This window comes from Vombatus ursinus, unplaced genomic scaffold (genome assembly GCF_900497805.2).
Source record: "Vombatus ursinus unplaced genomic scaffold, bare-nosed wombat genome assembly UNPS02006779.1, whole genome shotgun sequence".
NCBI lineage: Eukaryota > Metazoa > Chordata > Mammalia > Diprotodontia > Vombatidae > Vombatus > Vombatus ursinus.
In genome coordinates this window covers 13,724,283-13,743,327 of record NW_020946557.1, presented here as the reverse complement: position 1 = coordinate 13,743,327, position 19,045 = coordinate 13,724,283, and the positions used below count along the sequence as shown (strand labels likewise).

The 19,045-nt window shown below is 35.9% G+C and overlaps 1 protein-coding gene across 2 annotated transcripts in view; it reads right to left on the bottom strand.

The window, feature by feature from the left end:
* The window catches only part of SMPDL3A (sphingomyelin phosphodiesterase acid like 3A), an 87,880-nt gene that overhangs the window by 48,758 nt on the left and 20,077 nt on the right, over positions 1-19,045 (bottom strand). The window contains exons 5-8 of one of the 2 annotated variants that reach the window (XM_027848552.1): positions 17,171-17,349; positions 15,809-15,989; positions 14,208-14,332; positions 9,120-10,990 (exon numbers count right to left, since the gene is read on the bottom strand). In XM_027848552.1, the coding sequence (XP_027704353.1) occupies positions 10,685-10,990; positions 14,208-14,332; positions 15,809-15,989; positions 17,171-17,349 (791 nt within the window). In that variant the 3' untranslated portion in view covers positions 9,120-10,684. Of the gene's footprint in view, positions 1-9,119; positions 10,991-14,207; positions 14,333-15,808; positions 15,990-17,170; positions 17,350-19,045 lie in introns of those variants that run through there. The other variant, XM_027848551.1, reaches the window with a different exon arrangement.

The following is a 19,045-nucleotide window of genomic DNA, read 5'->3' as shown; positions in this document are numbered from 1 at the left end:
GAGAGGAGTAAAGGATGATTCTGAGGCTTTTATCCTTGGTGACAGGGGGCTAGTATGGAAGATAGTGGTAGGCTCAATAGAAATGGAAGAAGTTTTCAGTGTAGAAGGTTTGGGCTCTTGAGATTGAAGTTGAGATGCTGAAGGTAGAGGTGTCCAGCAGACAGTTCACAATATGAAACTGAAGATCAAGATAGAAACTTGGGCTATAAAACTGATTTGTGTGATGTTTTCATAGAATGGCTATTTCATACATGGGAGAAGTTAAGTTTTCCACAAAACAGAGTGTAGGGAGAGAAAAGAGCTTTGGATTGACCACTAAAAGATACCCACAAGGGGCAGCTAGGTGGCGCAGTGGATAGAGCACCGGCCCTGAAGTCAAGAGGACCTAAGTTCAAGTCTGGCCTCAGACCAAACACTTGACACTTACTAGCTGTGTGACCCTGGGCAAGTCACTTAACCCCAATTGCCTAAAAACTAAAAAAATTTAAAAAAAGATACCCATACTTAAGAGGTGAGAGTTCAATCAATGAATATGCATTTATTAAGATTCTAACATGTACCTGGCTCTATGCCTGACACTGAAGATCCAGTGACAAAGACATGCATGATGATCTAGCAAAGCAGATTGAGAAATAACCATACTGCAAATAAAAGCAGGAGAAAGTAGCATTAGGAAAGGATAAAATATCATGGAGGGTAGTGTACTGATAGTATCAAAGCTACAAAGAGATCAAAGAGCATGAAAATGAATGAATGTGCATTTATTAAGTATTCACTATGTACCAAGCATTGTACTAAATCCTAGGGCAGAAATATAAAAAGCAAGACATTCTCCAAGAATTTGCAGTTTGATAAGAGAGGATGGCATATATAAGGGTTGGCCAGGTAGATTGCTTTTAGGCTAGGAAGCCAAAGGAATAGTAAATGTAGCAATCAAGCAATTTATTGATACATCCTTTCCATGAGAGATAGTGTTTATTTTATTACTATGCATAAGACTAAAAGTAGGAAAAGAAGGAGGGATAGGACCTCAGGGCAGAAGATGGAGTGCTGCATGGCACACCAAGAGCAGAATGAGGTGGCATAGCATGAAGATAATAAGATTGTTGAATATCAAGTGCAGATCAGGCTAGATGCAGAAACTCTCAGCCATCAGAACTCCAAGGCCTCAAAGAAGAAGCAGGAATATCTGGTGGGAGGCTGAAAGTGGAGCAAGAGAACATGGTAGGAAGACAGAGAAAGGGTCATTGGCTTTAACAGTTAAGAGATGACTAGAAACTATAAAAAGGTAACTCTATAGAGTCAGACAAAATAGTACAATTAACCTGGAGCAATAAAAGATCAATGATCTCAAGGAAAATACTATCATTTTGCATTGCTGTCACTTCTCAATGATTCACCACCACCAATAGCATTTTCCTTTGTTTAAAAAAAAATAGTTACTGTTTAGAAAAACATTTTGTGAGTATGTGTGGTAACAAAGAATAAAGTTGTTTTTGCAAGCAGTGATTCTTTTTTACAATAGATGGTTTATTGGTGGTGGAGAGAATCACTGGAAACTGACAGCAATGTAAAATAAAAAGCAGTGGGTTTTTTTAGAAGATAATTCTTAACTTTTGAGAAGTAAATTTCAGTAGAATGGTAAGGATTTGCCAAATTGCAAATGTTGAGAAGCATATGAGTGGTGATTAAGTGAAATACTAGTGAATGGAAAATTAATTCTTGTTTTGCAGTGAAGGGAAGGAGAGACAAAAGATAATACTTTGAAGAGATGCCAAGGTCAAATGAAAGTTTTCTGTAAGAATGTAGAAGACTTGGGCAGATTTGTATGAAGCAAGAAATAAGATAATCCATAGTAATAAATAGCTCATAACATAAATCACAAAACTCTCACAAAGAAAAGAGATCTTTCCCAGATAATGTCCCCACAGGTTATAACTATACCAGAGTAAATTTTAAGTTGGCTCTCTAGGAGCAGTCAGGACCAAGGACAGAGGTGCCTGTAAATTGGCCAAAATTCTGCCCAAAACTGCCACCTCACTCCCAGGTATTTACTTATGTAGGAGTATGATTCATTCTATTTACAACTCGTGCCCCCATACTACTGTGATACCTCTTTATTCCTTTCCCAGCATATTGCTTCAATCAAATCTCTGCAAAATTTCATTATCTAAGCAAGCAGTTTAATTAGATTAAATAAAACTAATAAAATGCAAAGCTACAGACTATGTAGTATAGAGCTCAACTTTCCATACTTATCCCAGGTCCAATCCTGCCAAGGCAATAAAAAGTCCCAGTCACCAATTTTGCAGCCATTCGTAATTCTCTTCCTCTTCCCCAATCTCAAATGAAGTCCGGATCACAGGACAATTAGAAGGCAATATCACACAACAAACTTTCTACTTCCCTATGCATTGAAAGCTAGATACAGGCAGTTAAGTTAGTTTAGAGTCTTGGTTAGACAACACCACAGAAACTTTGGTGATTCTCATAGTCACAGATGCATGCATAATCAACAACAGAGAATTGCTTTTCAAGGGGCACAAGTAAAGGTGTCCTATAACTGCATTTCAGAAGTTGCCTGTGCCTATTTGCCCCTGCAACCTCAATATTGAAACAGAATTCTGTCAAAATACCCAAAGCCCATGTGGTGACATCTGTGGCAAATTTGACAGTGACAGGTGGACAGACAAGCCTCAGCCACCAGTCTTACTCCTGGTCCATTTCACCTTCAAAGTCTGTATACAGTCCTACATCTGATGTCCAGGTCCCTCTGCCCCTACCTAGTCCACGTTGTCTTAGGAAGCCAAAAGGGTAAATGAAGCTATGTCAGGAAGAGATAAGGACTAAAATACGCTATCCCCTGTAATTCATTATATCAGAAGCACATTCTGTTTGATATGTGTCTGAATTGAAACATTTTTAAGAACTCGTTGAGAATCCACTAGGTGGAGTAATTTGTCTCTCTCTTTTTATTGTTTTTGGTCACAAAGTCATCTTAGATTTCCACATTCAAATTAGATTGTGAAATAAATTGTGTTGCTGGGAGTCTTACCTATTGTGTATTTAACTTTTAACAGTTCACAAATATTTTATTAACTGTATTTAAGCCACAAGTTTTCTGTTTTAAGAATATATGTAGGGATACCTAAGGGAAATCTCTTTAGTACCCTATGACTGGGAGATAAGTACTTCTAGTAACTAGGAACTGTAAGTTACCCCTTGATCATACTTATCTTCTAAATTTGTGGTCACTTTCCCCTGGATTATAAATGTACTTGATATCCTTGTGGCAATATAACATGGATTTTTTTTTTTGGTGGGGAGAGAGGAGAATGTTTTGTACAAAATATTGTAAATATATCACCTTATTTACCCCTTTTCTAAATGCCTGTGTGTACATACATATATGTATGTACACATAGGTAGGCAGATAGACAGATATGTAACTATATATGTGTGTGTGTGTGTGTGTGTGTGTATAGCCTATTGTACTTTTATTATTTCTTCTTAAGAGTGACCTTGCCCAGACCTCAAGAATACTTCATTATCCATTTGAAAAACCTCCTCTCATATAGATGAGACTATGTCAAAATTTCTCCCACCTTCCTCAATGATTTTAGCATATGACTCACAATCTTTCTTTCTACCCCAGGCAATTATCTTTTATTCACAATGATGTCCCTTCTAATACCCTGATTTCCAGTTCATCAATCTCTACAATTTCTGACCTCAGCCTTTACTCTGCCTCAACCAAGCATAGGCTGGTCACACTTTAGACCTCAGCACTACTGAAAACTATTCCACCTCAAAGATTTTGAACTTTGACTCTGATCACAATCACAATCACACCTCTTGCACTGTCTCACTCCTCCTAAACCTGTTCTTTGTGTTTAATCTTTAACTTACAGTCATTTTAACAAGGCACTTTGTATTCTCTTTGAATTTGTTGGCCCACTTTTCATGCATGCTGTTTGCCAGGTGGATAACACACTCACCATCTGTCTTCTAAAGTACTGCTCAAGCATTGGAAGGATGCAGAAGAAATTTCAACAATAATGCTGACTGGGTCTACTAAAAAATCCATCTCCTCACTGTTACACTGTAATTATTTTATTTGTTTAACTATCACAGTCCCTATAAATAGTTATTCCAGAAGACCCCAACCTTACCCTACCCTTTCAACAGATGATACTAGTTTGTCAAGATTAAAGGCATGCATGGTGAGCTCCACTATCTCCCACTACCCACCCCTCAAAAACTCTTTTGGTCCTTAACTCTTCTCTCCTTTCCTTCTAGTCCCAGAGAATAAAGGAATGATCAGGCTCTCTAAATTTAGCTAGGAGAAACAAAATCAATGCAGTTTAAATCAGAAGAGAAACAGGTAAATAAGGCAAAAAATCTTGGCTGCAAGTTTCTCTGATAAGGGTCTCAGATTCAATATATATACATATTATATATATATATGTTGTATATCGCATATATTGTATGTATGTATGTATGTATGTATGTATGCATGTATGTATGTATGTGTGTATATATAACTGACTCAGACCTGGCCTGGCTCTCTTTGAAACACCACTTGAATCCATTCTCTCCTCTTATGTGATATGCTATCCCTATAACTTCTCCTATTTGTCTCCCTATCTCTGTAATAATCAGTAGCCATTTAAAAGAAAACTGCCCCCTTTCTCCTCCTCATGTCTCTCATCCCCATCCCTCTCAACAGAACCTTACCATTCCCCAATCCAACCCTGTTCACCCCTTCCACTGTGCTCACTGGAATTTCTATTGCATAGAGAACAAACTCCCTTTATCCTGAACCTCTTCTCTCACTGACACTCTTTCCATAGCCCTCACCAAGACCTGGCTGAACTCTGATGACAATGCATACCTGTCTATTCTCTTTAGCACTAACTGTACCTTTCTCTCTCTCTCTCTCTTTCTCTCTCTGTCTCTCTCTGTCTGTCTCTCTGTCTCTCTCTCTTGTCTCCCTCATATACACACACACAGACACACACACACACACAGACACACACACACACACACACACACACACACACACACACTCCTCCACATTGGTCCTCAAGTGGGAGTCAGAATACTACTTGTTTCCTCTAACTTCTCTCTACCTCCTTCACTCAGTACCTTTCATCTTTTGAAGTCCATGCAATTCAAATTATCTATCCAATCAAAACTAGAGTAACTGTAATATAGCAACTCTCAGTTTATTCTTGCTCCTTTCTCAAGGACTTCAGCAGCTGGATTACCATCTTTCTTGCCTTCCCAACTCCTAGCCTTATAATATGGTACCCACACAAGCCATGTTGATTTTAAAACTGGCTCAGCTTGACATCCAAGACTACTTCTCAACCTCTGTCCTCTGCCTGGAACCTCAATTTGAACAAGTACCCACACTCTTCATGTTCACTTCATACCTGGATCAACCTATAATTATTACTCTACCCAGTAATACTCTCCTCTCCCAGATTTTCAGCTCTTCCATTCTCTTTTATGTTTGTTGCCTCCTCCCTCCCTCTTCCTCCTCTTTCCCTCCTTTCCCCTCCTTTTCACCTCAGCATTCCCGTACACTCTTTCCTAGGGGCTTTTGTGACATTATTTCTCCTGGCTCACTACCTACTTGTCTGAACACTCCTTGTTTCTTTTACTGGCTTGTCACTTCACACCTGTTACCTGTGTTCCCTAAGTTTTGTCCTGGGTCCTCTTCTCTTCTTCCTCTCTACTCTTAGTAACTTCATCAACAACTATGAGTTTAGCTATGACCTCTATGCACATAACTCCCAGACCAATATATCCAGCCCATCTCTCCACTAAGCTTCAACTCTAGATCACCAATTGCCTATTAGACATTATAAACTAGGTGGCAGCCCAGAGACATCTTAAACTCATTTCTAAAACTGAACTCATTACAATTATCCCTACTACATCCCTACTTTCCCCATCATGGTTTCAATATGTCACAGGTAGGTATAAGAAATTAAATGATAATTTTGGGGGAATTTTGCTGAAGCTGCAGGTGGTACATGAAGGCCAGCAGATGACACAGAAAAAGTTTAGAAACTTAGAAATGCATAAAATATATGTATAGTATTGCATATCAACACATTTTATCTTTTAATACCATAATAATTCAGATTTCTGCGATATGAAAGGTCAAAAAATTTTATGTGGATTTTCCAGATAGTGGAGTTCCATGTCCCCTAACCCTTGTGATGTGGAAGGGATAACTGTATATTTTCCTATAAACCATTCCTTTTTCCAAGCTTCTCTATATCTGTTGAAGGCACCACCATCTTCCCAGTCTTAGGTTCATAATTTTGGCATTATCTTTGACTCTTCACTTTCCCTCATCACCACATATCCAATGCATATCTTCCCATTTCTACTTTCACATCTCTTGTATCCCCTTCTTCCACTCACACAACTACCATTTTTTGTTCATGCTTTCATGTCTCTTCTAGATTATGACAACTTCCTAATTCATCTTCTCAATCCAGTCCATGCTACACACTGCTGACAAAAGTAATTTTTCCTTAATTATAGATCTGACCATGTTACTTTTCTACTCAACCTACTCTACTTCCTTCCTTGTACCTCTAGGATAAACTATAAACACCTCTATTTAGCTTTTAAAGCCTTATACAACTGACTAAAAAAATCACTAAACTGTGCATATGTTTTGACTCAGCCCAAAGTCAGCCAAGAGTCAAGAGAGTGAAGTGGGAGGTCCATAGACATGGAATATTTAATTATTTTCAGCTTTTTTTCCAATGCATTTATCAGTTTCACTGATAATTTTTCTCTTTTAAAAAATTATTTTCCTATGTAGAATGTTTCTTTGGGGGGGCAACTGGGGGAAGATAGGTAGAATAAAAACAAAATATTGCCACAAAATTATTTTTAAAAAATTTTAGGAAAAAAGGGAAATAACCTGTATGTACAAAAATATAGCAACTCTTTTTTTTTTAGTAACAAATAACTAGGAATTAAAGAAGTGCTCAATTATTGCTAAGTAACTAAATAAATTTATTATATAGATGTAATGGAATATTATTGCACCATAAGAAGTGCCAAAATAGTTTCAGAGAAACATGGGAAGACCTATATAAACTGACACAGAGTGAAATGAACTGAACCAGGAGAGCAATTTATACAATAACAGTGTTAAAAAGAAAAGCAACATTGAAAAACTTGAGAGCTTTGATCAATGCAATGACCACTATAATTCCAGAGGACTGATGATAAAACATATTACCAACCTCTTAAGAGAGGTGAAAGATTTAAGATAGGGAAGACATACATTTTTAGACAGTCAGTGGGAATCTCTTTTGTTTTATTTGACACATTTGTTTTTACAAGGGTTTTTTTTTTCCTTTTCTCCAATATGGGGGGAAGAGGGAGGGAAGAAACAAAGGACCAAAGGAAGAAAAGAAGGTTGTTGTTTGTCCTTCATTCTCAAAGAGGACCAATGACATCAGGAAGGTGATGTCTTGGCTTGCAAGTGCATTGGATGTAAGTGAGGCAGGGCTGTGCAAAGTCACCAGCCTCACTCTCTCCTCCAGAGCCATCTGGGTCCAGTGACAAGACACAAATCAGGAAAACTGGAAATGGCCCCAGATATAGTAGAAGACTTTGGCCTTTTTAAACTAAGATCTTTCCCAGGCCTCAGTTTATCTGAGGCAACACCCATTCAGTGATTAAAGTTAGGTAAGAAATGAGGCAAAGGATGGCCTCTTACCTACTCAAAAAAAAAATCAGTCTGGGAGGAGAAGACCCTAAGAGTTTCTGGTCAGAACACAAACAATTGCTATTTACACTCACTCTGAGCCATCAAAACCCAAACAATGACCAAGTGAGGCTTGAGGCAGGACCTATTGTTGGCCAATCAGTGAGAACCAGACTGAATTGGTTTTCAGGCATGGTCAAGTACCTCTATTTGAATCCCAATGGGATTCAAATCCCATTCAAATCCCCAAATGGGGATCAAAGCCTGGTTTTCCAGTTCTGTATTTCAAAAATTCATAACTGAACTACATGGGGCAAAAGAGTTAATTGTCCCTTTTTAAAAAATGATAGAATAAATAAGGAAGAGGAAAAAAATCTAGCCTGTAAACGCCAAGATATCTTGCAAGGTTTCAGAGATCAAAATTTATATTCCTTTGAGCAGAGCACCCACAGATCAGGGTATGCTTCCCTACATGGATACAGTGTGAGGAGAAAGAGAGGAGGAAAGAAGGAAGGAAGGAAGGACGGAAGGATGCATCTTGGTGACATTTGTTTTAATGCACAGAAAAGAACAGAAGGAAGACCATAAAAAAGCACATAAAAAAGCAGGACAATTTTGAAAGCTAGAGGCTGAATTTATTTTACATTTAAAAACAAAAGCAATCTCTATGTAAGAGACATACATTTTTCATGTATAGTCCTCTTTTTCTGTTCTACTATGTATATGAAAAGTGCATTTTGTTTAGTGTTTAAGTTCAGAATAAAAATAAATTATTATTTTAAAAACTCAAGCTGGTCCTCAGACAACATACAGACAGTCCATTATTTTGCCCCATAACTGAAGCCTTTTCAGTTTGACCAGTCCTTTTGCTCCACTGCTTCAACCTTCAAGAAACTTGGGTCACCCCTATCCTATGATGCAGCCTATAGTACTTTAGAGTACTTTGAAGTACTAGTACTTTAGTAACTAGTAGCACTAGTTACTCTAGTAACACTATCAAAATGAAATCTCCATTGTACCCCAGTGGACTCAACATTCATGCAAATGAGTGACTGTAGTCACTGGATACTTATATCTATAACATATCAGAATAGTTTTAATTTTTTTTTAAATTGAACAATGATATTAGCATTATGTATTTATAGCCAGGGATGCTATGGCATATGCTTAATACTCTATAATCACTTAGACAAGTCAATTCAAGCAAATGGTTAATCAATGAAAATAAGCATCTTTCAAACTAGGAGTTAAATTGAATTGATCTGTGAAGTTGAATGTGACTTTAAACTGAAACAAAAAATTAATAAAGTCTCAAAGATCTATAAATGAATAAGGCAAAGTTAAGACAGAGGCATTATTGCAGTACATTATAATTTATTGTATATTTGGACACAACCTGAAATGAATAATAAAAACAGGCACTATAATTGCCAACTGCTTTTTAAGAATGAAAAAATTATCTAAATGCTAATCAAAATGGTCCTAGATCTTCTACAAAAATTTATTTAAATTGCATGTTCCAATTTTCTTAGTGGAAATAAAAATTTATAAAGCAGTTGATACATTCATAATATTAGAATACCATCATTCAGTAATAAAAGCAATATTGCACAACACCTGAATGCCACTTTTTACAGTTGGAGGCATGTATAATAAAGTGATTTACCCATGGTATACATATAGATGATTAGAATGAAATATTTTTCAGCATTCTCATTGCAAAACACAATAAATTTCACTTTTAAAAAACCACAGCAAAACAAAAACCTCTTACTTAATGAGTAGCAAGTGCATTGTTTTTTATATTCATGGGATCCAGGTTAGGACCTTTATGTTTTCAGTCCAGTAGAAATCATGATAACTTTGTTTTATTGTAAGAACATTTTGTATTTATAGAACCTCTTAAACCATCAAGTCAAGACTTTAAAGATGCTTGAACATAATTCTTCTCTTTGGTTTTTATAAAGGTACTGGCTTAGTTTTCTCATGGCTCTACAAAGAAATTAGACCTACCCTTATTCCCTTTCAGGTACAACTATACCCAACAGGGGAAGAGAACATTAAATGAGGCAGTAACCTGTGGTCTAGTTAAGAGAATACAGACCAAAAAAAGGTAAATATAGCCCCCACCCACTGTAAGAACACATTTTTTTTCTCTTCTCATGTGAGATCTCATTTTTATGTTCCTAACACGATCCCTTTGAGAGCCTTTCTTTCCCCCAAATTCTAACATGCATAGAGTAGATACACTAGGTGTGTGGTACAGATGGAAGAAGTATGGATGAAATTCTTTCCACCAATCCCCAAACACAAAAATGCTACATATGGCTGTATTTCCCATAGAGGGTAAGGTGAATTATATTACACGCCCAATTATCATAGGATATAGTTGCAGATGGAGAAACTGGGACAAATAGATTCAGTAGCTTTACCTAAGGCCAACCATATGTAAAGATAAAAATAGATTTCACATTTCCATTTTGCAGGCTAGTGCTCTAGAATCTGATTTATGCAACTTTATCAAATTCTACATTATCCAGTTTTTTAATATTTTTGTATAATAAAATTATTTATAACACCTGAATTGAAAGACACTAAAATAGGACATGTGGTTTCACTCAAGAAGTGGTCATTTGTTTTGCTGTGTAAATGACAAGTTCCTCTAGTCTGGAAATAATTACACAGCCATGGAAATGAGAATTCATATCTAAAAGCCACTGAATACTGGCCTATATAAACATTGTTCAACAATATCAAAAAATCAGAATGTTAAACAAATATCTGCAATTGGGCATAATTAAAGAGGAAAAGACTTCCATTTAACTGACACAGTAATTCACAAAAGAATTTACATAAATTCCTATAAATAGATCAATGAGAAATAGAATATTTTCTCTTTTTTTAAAAATTTTAATGGAGAAATAACTACTGCCTATGCTAGAGGCCATATTGCTTGAGGCAGTCTGTATAGGATATCTGGTCAAGATTCATAATTGCACAGATCTGATAGGTCTTACATTCTCTACTGCAAATTATATTGCTGTCATAACTCACAAAGAAATACTTGTAGTATGTTAAGAACAGTTTACTATCTAAGACTGCAAATTGCTTAGCTAACCCATATAAATTTTTAGGCTGCAAGTCTTCAATGCCATAAGCCTTTGTCAAGATGTACTCCAATTTCCAGCTGGGTTCTTCTTTCATGTTAGCCTCTGTGAGGTTTAAATAATACTGCCAAATATCCTACAATTAAAAAAAAATACAAATCCATATTCATATCTCAACATTCACTATAGGTTAGGGGGAGCACATTGTTATGAAAGGAAAGGAAAACTAGACTCGGTTTCAAAGGACCTGGATTTGAGCTTCTACTCTATTAATTCCAAAAAATCATGGGCAAGACACCTAACCTTTCTGATCTCCACTTTCCTCATCTGTTAAATGGCAATATTATTTATGCCAACTACCTTACAGAATTGGGAAGAAAGCACTTTGTAAACCATGAGACGTTACTTGAATGTGAGCTATTATTATTATACAATGAGAACACCAATCAATTAAAAGTTGTATGAGTAACTGGTAAGATTAATTTGGAAGTTTGTAGCTCACATCTGTACAAAGAAAGGGGGGAGCTAATTTTTTATTTTAAAAGAATTGCACCATTAAAAACCCTTTCTTCTCTTTTCTCCAACCAAAGATTTAAGTACCATCAAGCAACCAATAAAAAGGTATTACTTAGAGCTTAATATGTGCCAGGAACTCTGTGCTAGGTGCTGGGGATGCATATAAAAACAATGACAAAAAACCTAGTATTTATATAGCACTTTAAGGTATAATAACAAAGCATAATAAATATGTTAGCTCATTGGAAAGAAATAAAACCATCTTTACTTACAATGAGCTGTTATTCTAATGGAGGAGAGACCATGTGTTTATAAAATAGCATGATTCCAAAAATTCTCTAAGTATTTTCCTCCTTAGTTATTGGTTTGTTTCAGCCTGAGAAGTCACATTATTAGTTTTCCATTCACAGATACTGAATCTGTATAGGAAAAGTGAGCTGTCAGATTGATAAAAATTTACTGGATGATTCAGGCCAAAAAGAAAATGCTTTTCTTAGAAAAAGTCAGACAACTGAGGCCAAAAAAGGTTACACTAGCCCAGACTGCAAACTAGTTATTTTAATTCTCCATTTCATTTTGTGGGATAGATACAGATAGAGTCTCATTACTCCAACCTTTCTTGCATGAAAATATATATTTTATCAATAGGAATATCAGAAAAAAACACTTCAGCACACTCAATATCATGGGGAGGGGGAATGAAATTGGTACCAAATATAGCATTCAGATTCCTTTGACTATCTCTATAGGCATCTCCCAAGACCATTTCTCAAACACTGTTGAGACTACACTTTCTCTGTAAAAAATCTTTATTTAAAGTTCTGTTTAAATACCTTTTTAAATCTTTTTGTTGAGTGAATTTAGAATTTGTAAATTGTAGCTTTTTTTTTTAATTAGGTTACCTCAGAAAACAGAAGTATCTAAGCCTGTGTATAATGGTTTTAAAGAGAAGAGTGAATGTGAATGTTAGGTCATATGATGATACCCAACTAAGTGACTGATTGGGAAAATATTGGAACAAATTAGTGAAGTGGCTATGAATTCATTTCTGTTTATGGGTGGAAGAAGTTCTGAAGATACAGAAGATAAAACTTACAGGGGAATCATGTCAACTTCAGGCTGAGCAAGAGGAATGATTCTGCTGAAATAACCCTAGTTGTGGCTTCAAGGGGTTAAACTAAACTATAGCTCAGTATATCTATATTCCCATGTTGCTTCTGATTCCAAAAGAATAGTATGAATTATAAGAAAGTGTCTAATTTGGCCTCAGGAGACACTGAGTGAAAAGAAGAAAATTTTAATAAAGCAATAATTAATCACAAGAAAGAATAATCTGCTTCTTTTACTTACCTGTATGATCTTGGGTGAATCACTTAACCTGAATAAGTATTTGCCAAATGATAAAGTTAGACTAGATAAGAGTCTAACTCAAATAGAAATTGATCCCTTCAGGTATATATTGACTTAGAAAACTTCAAATTAATCTTATCTCTGATGTGTTGTATTTTTATTCATTTTGTTAAATATTTCCCATTTTTATCAGGTTCCAGCATCCAGATTGTTGTGTGTCCCTGACACTAGCTCACAGCAATGTTTGCCACCTCTGGACTAAACAGCCTCTAAAGTTCCTTCCAGTTCAAAATCTATAATTATAAGACCCTAATTTGTCTCCTAGGACCCCCCCCTTCCTCCTCCAATCTATGCTTCAAAACAATAGCTGCCAAAATACTCTTCCTTAAGCACAGGCTTGTTCCCTAGAGTGAACACCCCATTTCCCACCTCCATGCCTTTGCTCAAGCTGGAAATACTCCCTCTTCTTCTAAATGAATAATTCTAATGGATGAATATTCATTATGAATGAATGACCTAATGAATAACCTAAAGAAATGAGTATTCTAAATGAATGAAAACACAACACATCAGAGATAATGTTAATTTGAAGTTTTCTAAGTCAATATACACCTGCAGGGATCAATTTCTATTTGAGTTTGGCATCTCTTATCTAGTCTAACTTTATCATTTTACAAATACTTATTCAGGTTAAGTGAGCCACCCAAGATCATACAGGTAAGTAAAAGAAGCAGGTTATTCTTCTCTTGTGATTGACGATTTTCTTAGAACCCTTAGTAAGGCTCAGATCAGGTGCCACTTCTTAGGGGAAACCTTTCCTGATTACTCAGTTATTAGTACTCTTTCCCTCTTCAAATTATCTTGTACTTACTTAACTTTTTAGATATGATATTCTTCAGTAGAATGTAAGTTTCTTGAGGGCAAGAACTGTTTTCAATTTTGTCTTTGAATCCCTAATGCATAACACAGGGTCTTGCCCAAGGAAATATTTAATAAATGTTTGCTGAATTGAAATGAAGAAATAAGAAGACTCCCATGGCCAAGCTTTGGCAAACTAAAAATTATAAATATCACACACATAAGCAGAACACAGAAGACATCGAGAGAGAGAGAGAGAGAGAGAGAGAGAGAGAGAGAGATGCTTTGATTCTGAAACATCCACACTGCATTATGTTGTGTTGTAGGGTTATGCTAAAGAGACAATATAGTAGAAGTAAGGGGGCTGCCTTGGAATTAAGAAGAAGTGGGTTGAGACCCCGCCTCTGATTCATACTAGTGATCTGATCTAGACAAGTCACTTAATCTCTCAGTGCCCCCTAGCAACTCTCTAATAGTACAAATTACAGATAATTGCTGAATGAGATTCAACAACAATAGTTCCTTACATCAACGAAACCACAGGTTCAGAATTTTTTAAAATCATAATTAACCTAGAGAAAGTTACCAAAACATATATTAATGTCCCTATTTGAATAATGTCAACTTACCAGCAATTGATAATCATGAAGATCATACTGAAACAGTCTGACTCCAGGGTTGTTGGTTTGTTTTTCTAAAACATTTTTCACTGGTGTCACAGCAGGAGCCACAAACAAGGAATTGACTGGATTCCCTAGTTAAAACACACATACACAATGTAAACTATATTAAACAAATGTTTTTAGAGTACATATGGTTTATACTGCCTCTCTTCGTTAATCTAATCCCAATAGATACACATTAAGAATTTTATTCAAATGTCATAGAGTAGTAAGCACTTTTTATTGTTCTAAATCTCTTCTTGAGGAAAAACAAATCACAATATCCTAGAGAAACAGACCATTTTCCTCAGGGTTTTTAATTAGCAGGAGAACACAACTGAAACAGACAATACAAATTAAATAAAGGGCTTAGTTGACAAAGGGGACAATAATACTTTATTTTTCTACAAGAGAAATATCTTTCAATATCTATTGAAAGAAAATATATTGGATGTTTTTGTTGATTGCTAATGTGTGTATTATATCTATAGATATATACCTATAAATTTTGTACATATGTATGTGTGTATGTGTATGAGAAATTATTATGAGATTGGAAACCAGTACACATATTGATTCAGTTCCGACTTATCTACAAAACGGAGGTGAGCAGAAATATACATAATCAAAATGTAAAAAATCTACATCATAATTGCCTTAAGAATGGATTTTTGTTCTTATATATAATATGGATATCAGATATTCTGGGAATCACCAATACTTTAGAGTGTGATTGGTCATGCAGTCTGATAATATAACTCAAGATGACCTACAAAGTTTCCATACTTTCCTTTCCTGCCCCTCTTCCAAGCTCTTCATGCCACTGCCAAGGAAAACAGCATCACCACTCGGACTAATACAAAGCAGCAGCTGGGGGCAGAGTTGGCTTCTCAAAATAAAGTTGTGGGTATAATGCATCTTGCCTTGAATGGGTATGAAGTATTTGCCAAAAAATGTTTTTGTTTCCTGCTGCTTTTAGGCTAGATTAAGCAAGACCTTGTTTTGTATGAAGAAAGGTTTTGATTTAAGCAGAACAGGTGACAACATTAGGAAGTACTTAAATGAGAAATTCATTGTAGGTTAACCACTGATAATCAAAAGCTAAATATATTAAATTTTAAACAATAGATAAAAGGAGCCTTGCCCTCTGAGTTCCTTGGACTTTAAAATTAGTCAAGCAAACAACAATGGAAATAACTACCAGCAGATTATCTCTAAATTCAAGGATGATATTTATTCCAAAACAAAATTAACTTAGCTGGAGTTTAAGAGCCTCTCTCACTGAGGCCAATCAAGTAATGTTGAGTCTATATAGCCAAGGAAAAGTACTATGTACAAGCTTAAAAATCACACTATCATAACATGTTAGAGTAGACAGGATAATTTCTACTTCTAGAGTAAAACCCAAAAGGTTGCAGAAAAAGGTGGGATTTGGGGGTCTGAATCATTGTACCCTTTTGTATACATAGCTTTTAATTAATTAATTTTGTATTCTGCTGTATCAAGTTAGCTGTTTAGACAGACACTATGTTGAAGCATCAATTTGCAAACATATCATTCAACATTACCTTTTCTATCTGAAAGGACCATAATGCTATCCCTGTGAGTGTGTCCATAAAATTGTCCTGCAATAACATCACTGTAGTTGTGGAAAATACCAATCAGTTTCTCATTGTAATATTCTCTCATAGCAGTTACATCTCTTGAACATGGTAGATATCCCACTGGTACATGGGCTATCACATATACCTGAAAAAAAAACAAATACAGTAAGGCATAGTAGCACATTTCTAAGTTATAACCTAGATCTCTCTTATCAACCGTACATGGTAAGATCTGAGACATATTAAATAAGTTGCATTCATTGTAAACCATCTAATTAGAAAGTCATTTAAAATATCTAGGTTCCTAGATACTATAATCACATTTTTGGAGGGAAAAAAGGAATGAGATAATAAGCCATTCCCCTGAACTTATCCTTGAATAATTATGTAAACACTATTTTCAGCTGTTTTCCCATTTGAACTACATAGATGCCTGGGTATGTAGTACTATAAATTCTTCATAGGAGCATAAAATTATAAATCTAAAGCTGGAAGAGAGCTCAGAGGCAATATAGTTCAACCCATTCATTTTAGACTTGAGGAATCTCAAGAATCTCTAGTGATCTGCCCAAGGTTTCAAAGGTGGTAAACATCAGAGGCAAGACTGGAACTCAGACTGTCTGACTCGAAAGACAGGGTTCTTCCCTCTGTAATATTCAGTTTGTGTGAAAGTTCTTCATGAAAATAATTTTTAAAATCAGTTTTGTGTCTATGGTCCAAAACAAGTTAAAAATTGTTATTATATACAACAGGATTGGCAGAGTTAGACATGTTGCCTAAGGTAGTTAGTGCCAATATAATGAAAAATTCTAGTACTTCTTGTTAGACCTCACTCTATCCCTTAGGTATGGTTCCTAGGAATACAGAGAAACTGTGACACATTATAACCTCTTCCCTTCTGTGTTACCTCCTTGTTATATATGTGTATATATATTTATATATATATATATTTAAATTCTTGCACTAAACATGCTTAATTAATCATCATCATTATTATTATTAATAAGTAATTATTATTATTAATTATCATTAGTACCTGCCATTTGAGAAGGGAAAGCCCCATAGTGGGAGGTAATAAAACTATTCTTCCACCTCATATACTCCTTGTATAGGTTGCCTTTCTTTCCCTTTTATTGTTTCTGCCCCAGTTAGCACACATTCAGACTTAGTTCTCTATGTTGTGTCCTTAAGGTGTGCCCAGCAGATCTAGGATCCATATCCTATCCCGAGCTTCCCTTTCTTTTCTACCTAACCCATCACTCAATAGCCCAATTGTTTAAATCCCTTGATGACTCCTGAGGTCTTTAGGACAGCATGGTCTCTAACCTTTTCTTTATTTTGCCGAGAGCTCTTTAGCGTGTTCTCCAGCCACTCAAACTGATTTGCAGGGTCAGTCTTGTTAAGAGTGACAGCATTGGGGCTATAGTACAAGTTTGTGTTTAGACTGATGATCCTGAGGGACTGACGGCTCAGATGGGATGGAACGGTCTGTGAATAGAAGCCACCTGTGAAAAAAATTCAACACACCTTATGAGAAAATACATGCACACACAAAAGCAAATCCTTAACTGAGATGCAGCATCTCCAGTCAGAAAGGTAGACTTGATCCCTCTATTTTTTCAGCAAGCACAGTCATGGATTGTCATTAGGAGGTTACAGAATAGGGATACTTACATATCATAATGGTATTCCAGATTAGACTATTTTTTTTAATCTCTAAAATGAATTAAGTAGAACTCTCAAGACTAAAAGGAGCAGATCAGGTGCTGACTTGCACTGGTAAGTGGCATGGTCACTAGGCCCACGAAATCGCAGATCCAGTTCAAGTTTTGAAATTACTGAATCCTGGTTTGCTCTCTCTTTAACAAAAATAGTTTGCATTTACATAGTGCTTTAAGGTTTACAAAATGCTTTACAATATGTTCTCATTTCATCCTCACAACCCTGGGAGATGGGCATTATTTTAATGCACATTTTACAGTTGTTAAAACTGTATTTGAGTTTGACACCACCAGTCTAGGTGATAGGTGATAAGGGCCTGAACTAATGGTAGCTCTGTGAACAGAGAGAAGGAATCAGAATTGAGAGATGTTGTAAAGATGAAAACAGCAAGATTTGGCAAATGATTAGACATGTTGGTGATGATAAGTGAAGAATCCAGGATAAAGTTAAAATAAAACTAGGGTAATTAAAAAGATGATGATAACCTCAAGAAAAAAAACAGAAAAGTATGAAGGTAGAGCTGATTTGAGGGAAAAGACAAGGAGTTCCATTTTGGTTTTGAGCTGGTTCTTCAATATCCAATTTGAAATATCCACTAAGCAGTTGATAATGAAGGACTAAAGTTTAAGAGAAAGAGGTTTTGAGTCATCTGTATAAAGATAACTAAATTGAAAAAAGCTTTTAAGGTAACTAAGAGAGAATAGAGCAAAAAGGACTCACAGCACAGCCTAAGGGAAAACCCACACTTAGGAAGTAAAAAATGGATGATCAACCTGCAAAGGAGATTGAGAAAGAGCAGTCAGCTAAGTAAGGAAACTATGATAGTGTCACAAAAACTCAGGAAGGAGAGGATGGAGGAGACTTGGACATGTTTGAAAACGATAAGGAAGGAACCAATAAATAGAAAGGATTTGAAAAGTAGAGAGAAAGAAGACAATTAAATGTGCAATCATCTGGACAAGGAGAAAGACCACCTTTTCATCAGAGACAAGAAGAAAGGACAGATTAGAGGATGTCAAGGAATTTTAGAGGGAAAGAGGGATATAATGGGAAATGGGAAGGATATAAAATAGAAGGTATTGTGGAATAGGAAGGTTAGAATATTAAACAAAAACTCTCCAATGGTGAAGATTGTGGAAGTACAGAGAATATTTACACTTGTTCTCCTCTTCTTCTTTCTCCTCCTCCTTTTTACCTTCTTCCTCTTTCCTCGCTCCTTTTTTTATCTGATAGCATTATAGGATTTAGAGCTGAAACAGACTATTGAGCTAATCTACTCCAGCCTCTTCATTTTACAGATGAAGAAATAGTCCCCAAAAGGTTGTGACTAGCCAAAATTCACACAGAGCCCGGATGAGATCCAAACCCAGTTTTCTAACTCCAAATTCAGTGTTCTCTCCACTACGCCACTGGATACAATCAGTGTGATCTCACGATTTTTTTTTTTTTTTTTGCCACAGGGATAATTGAAGTGAAGGA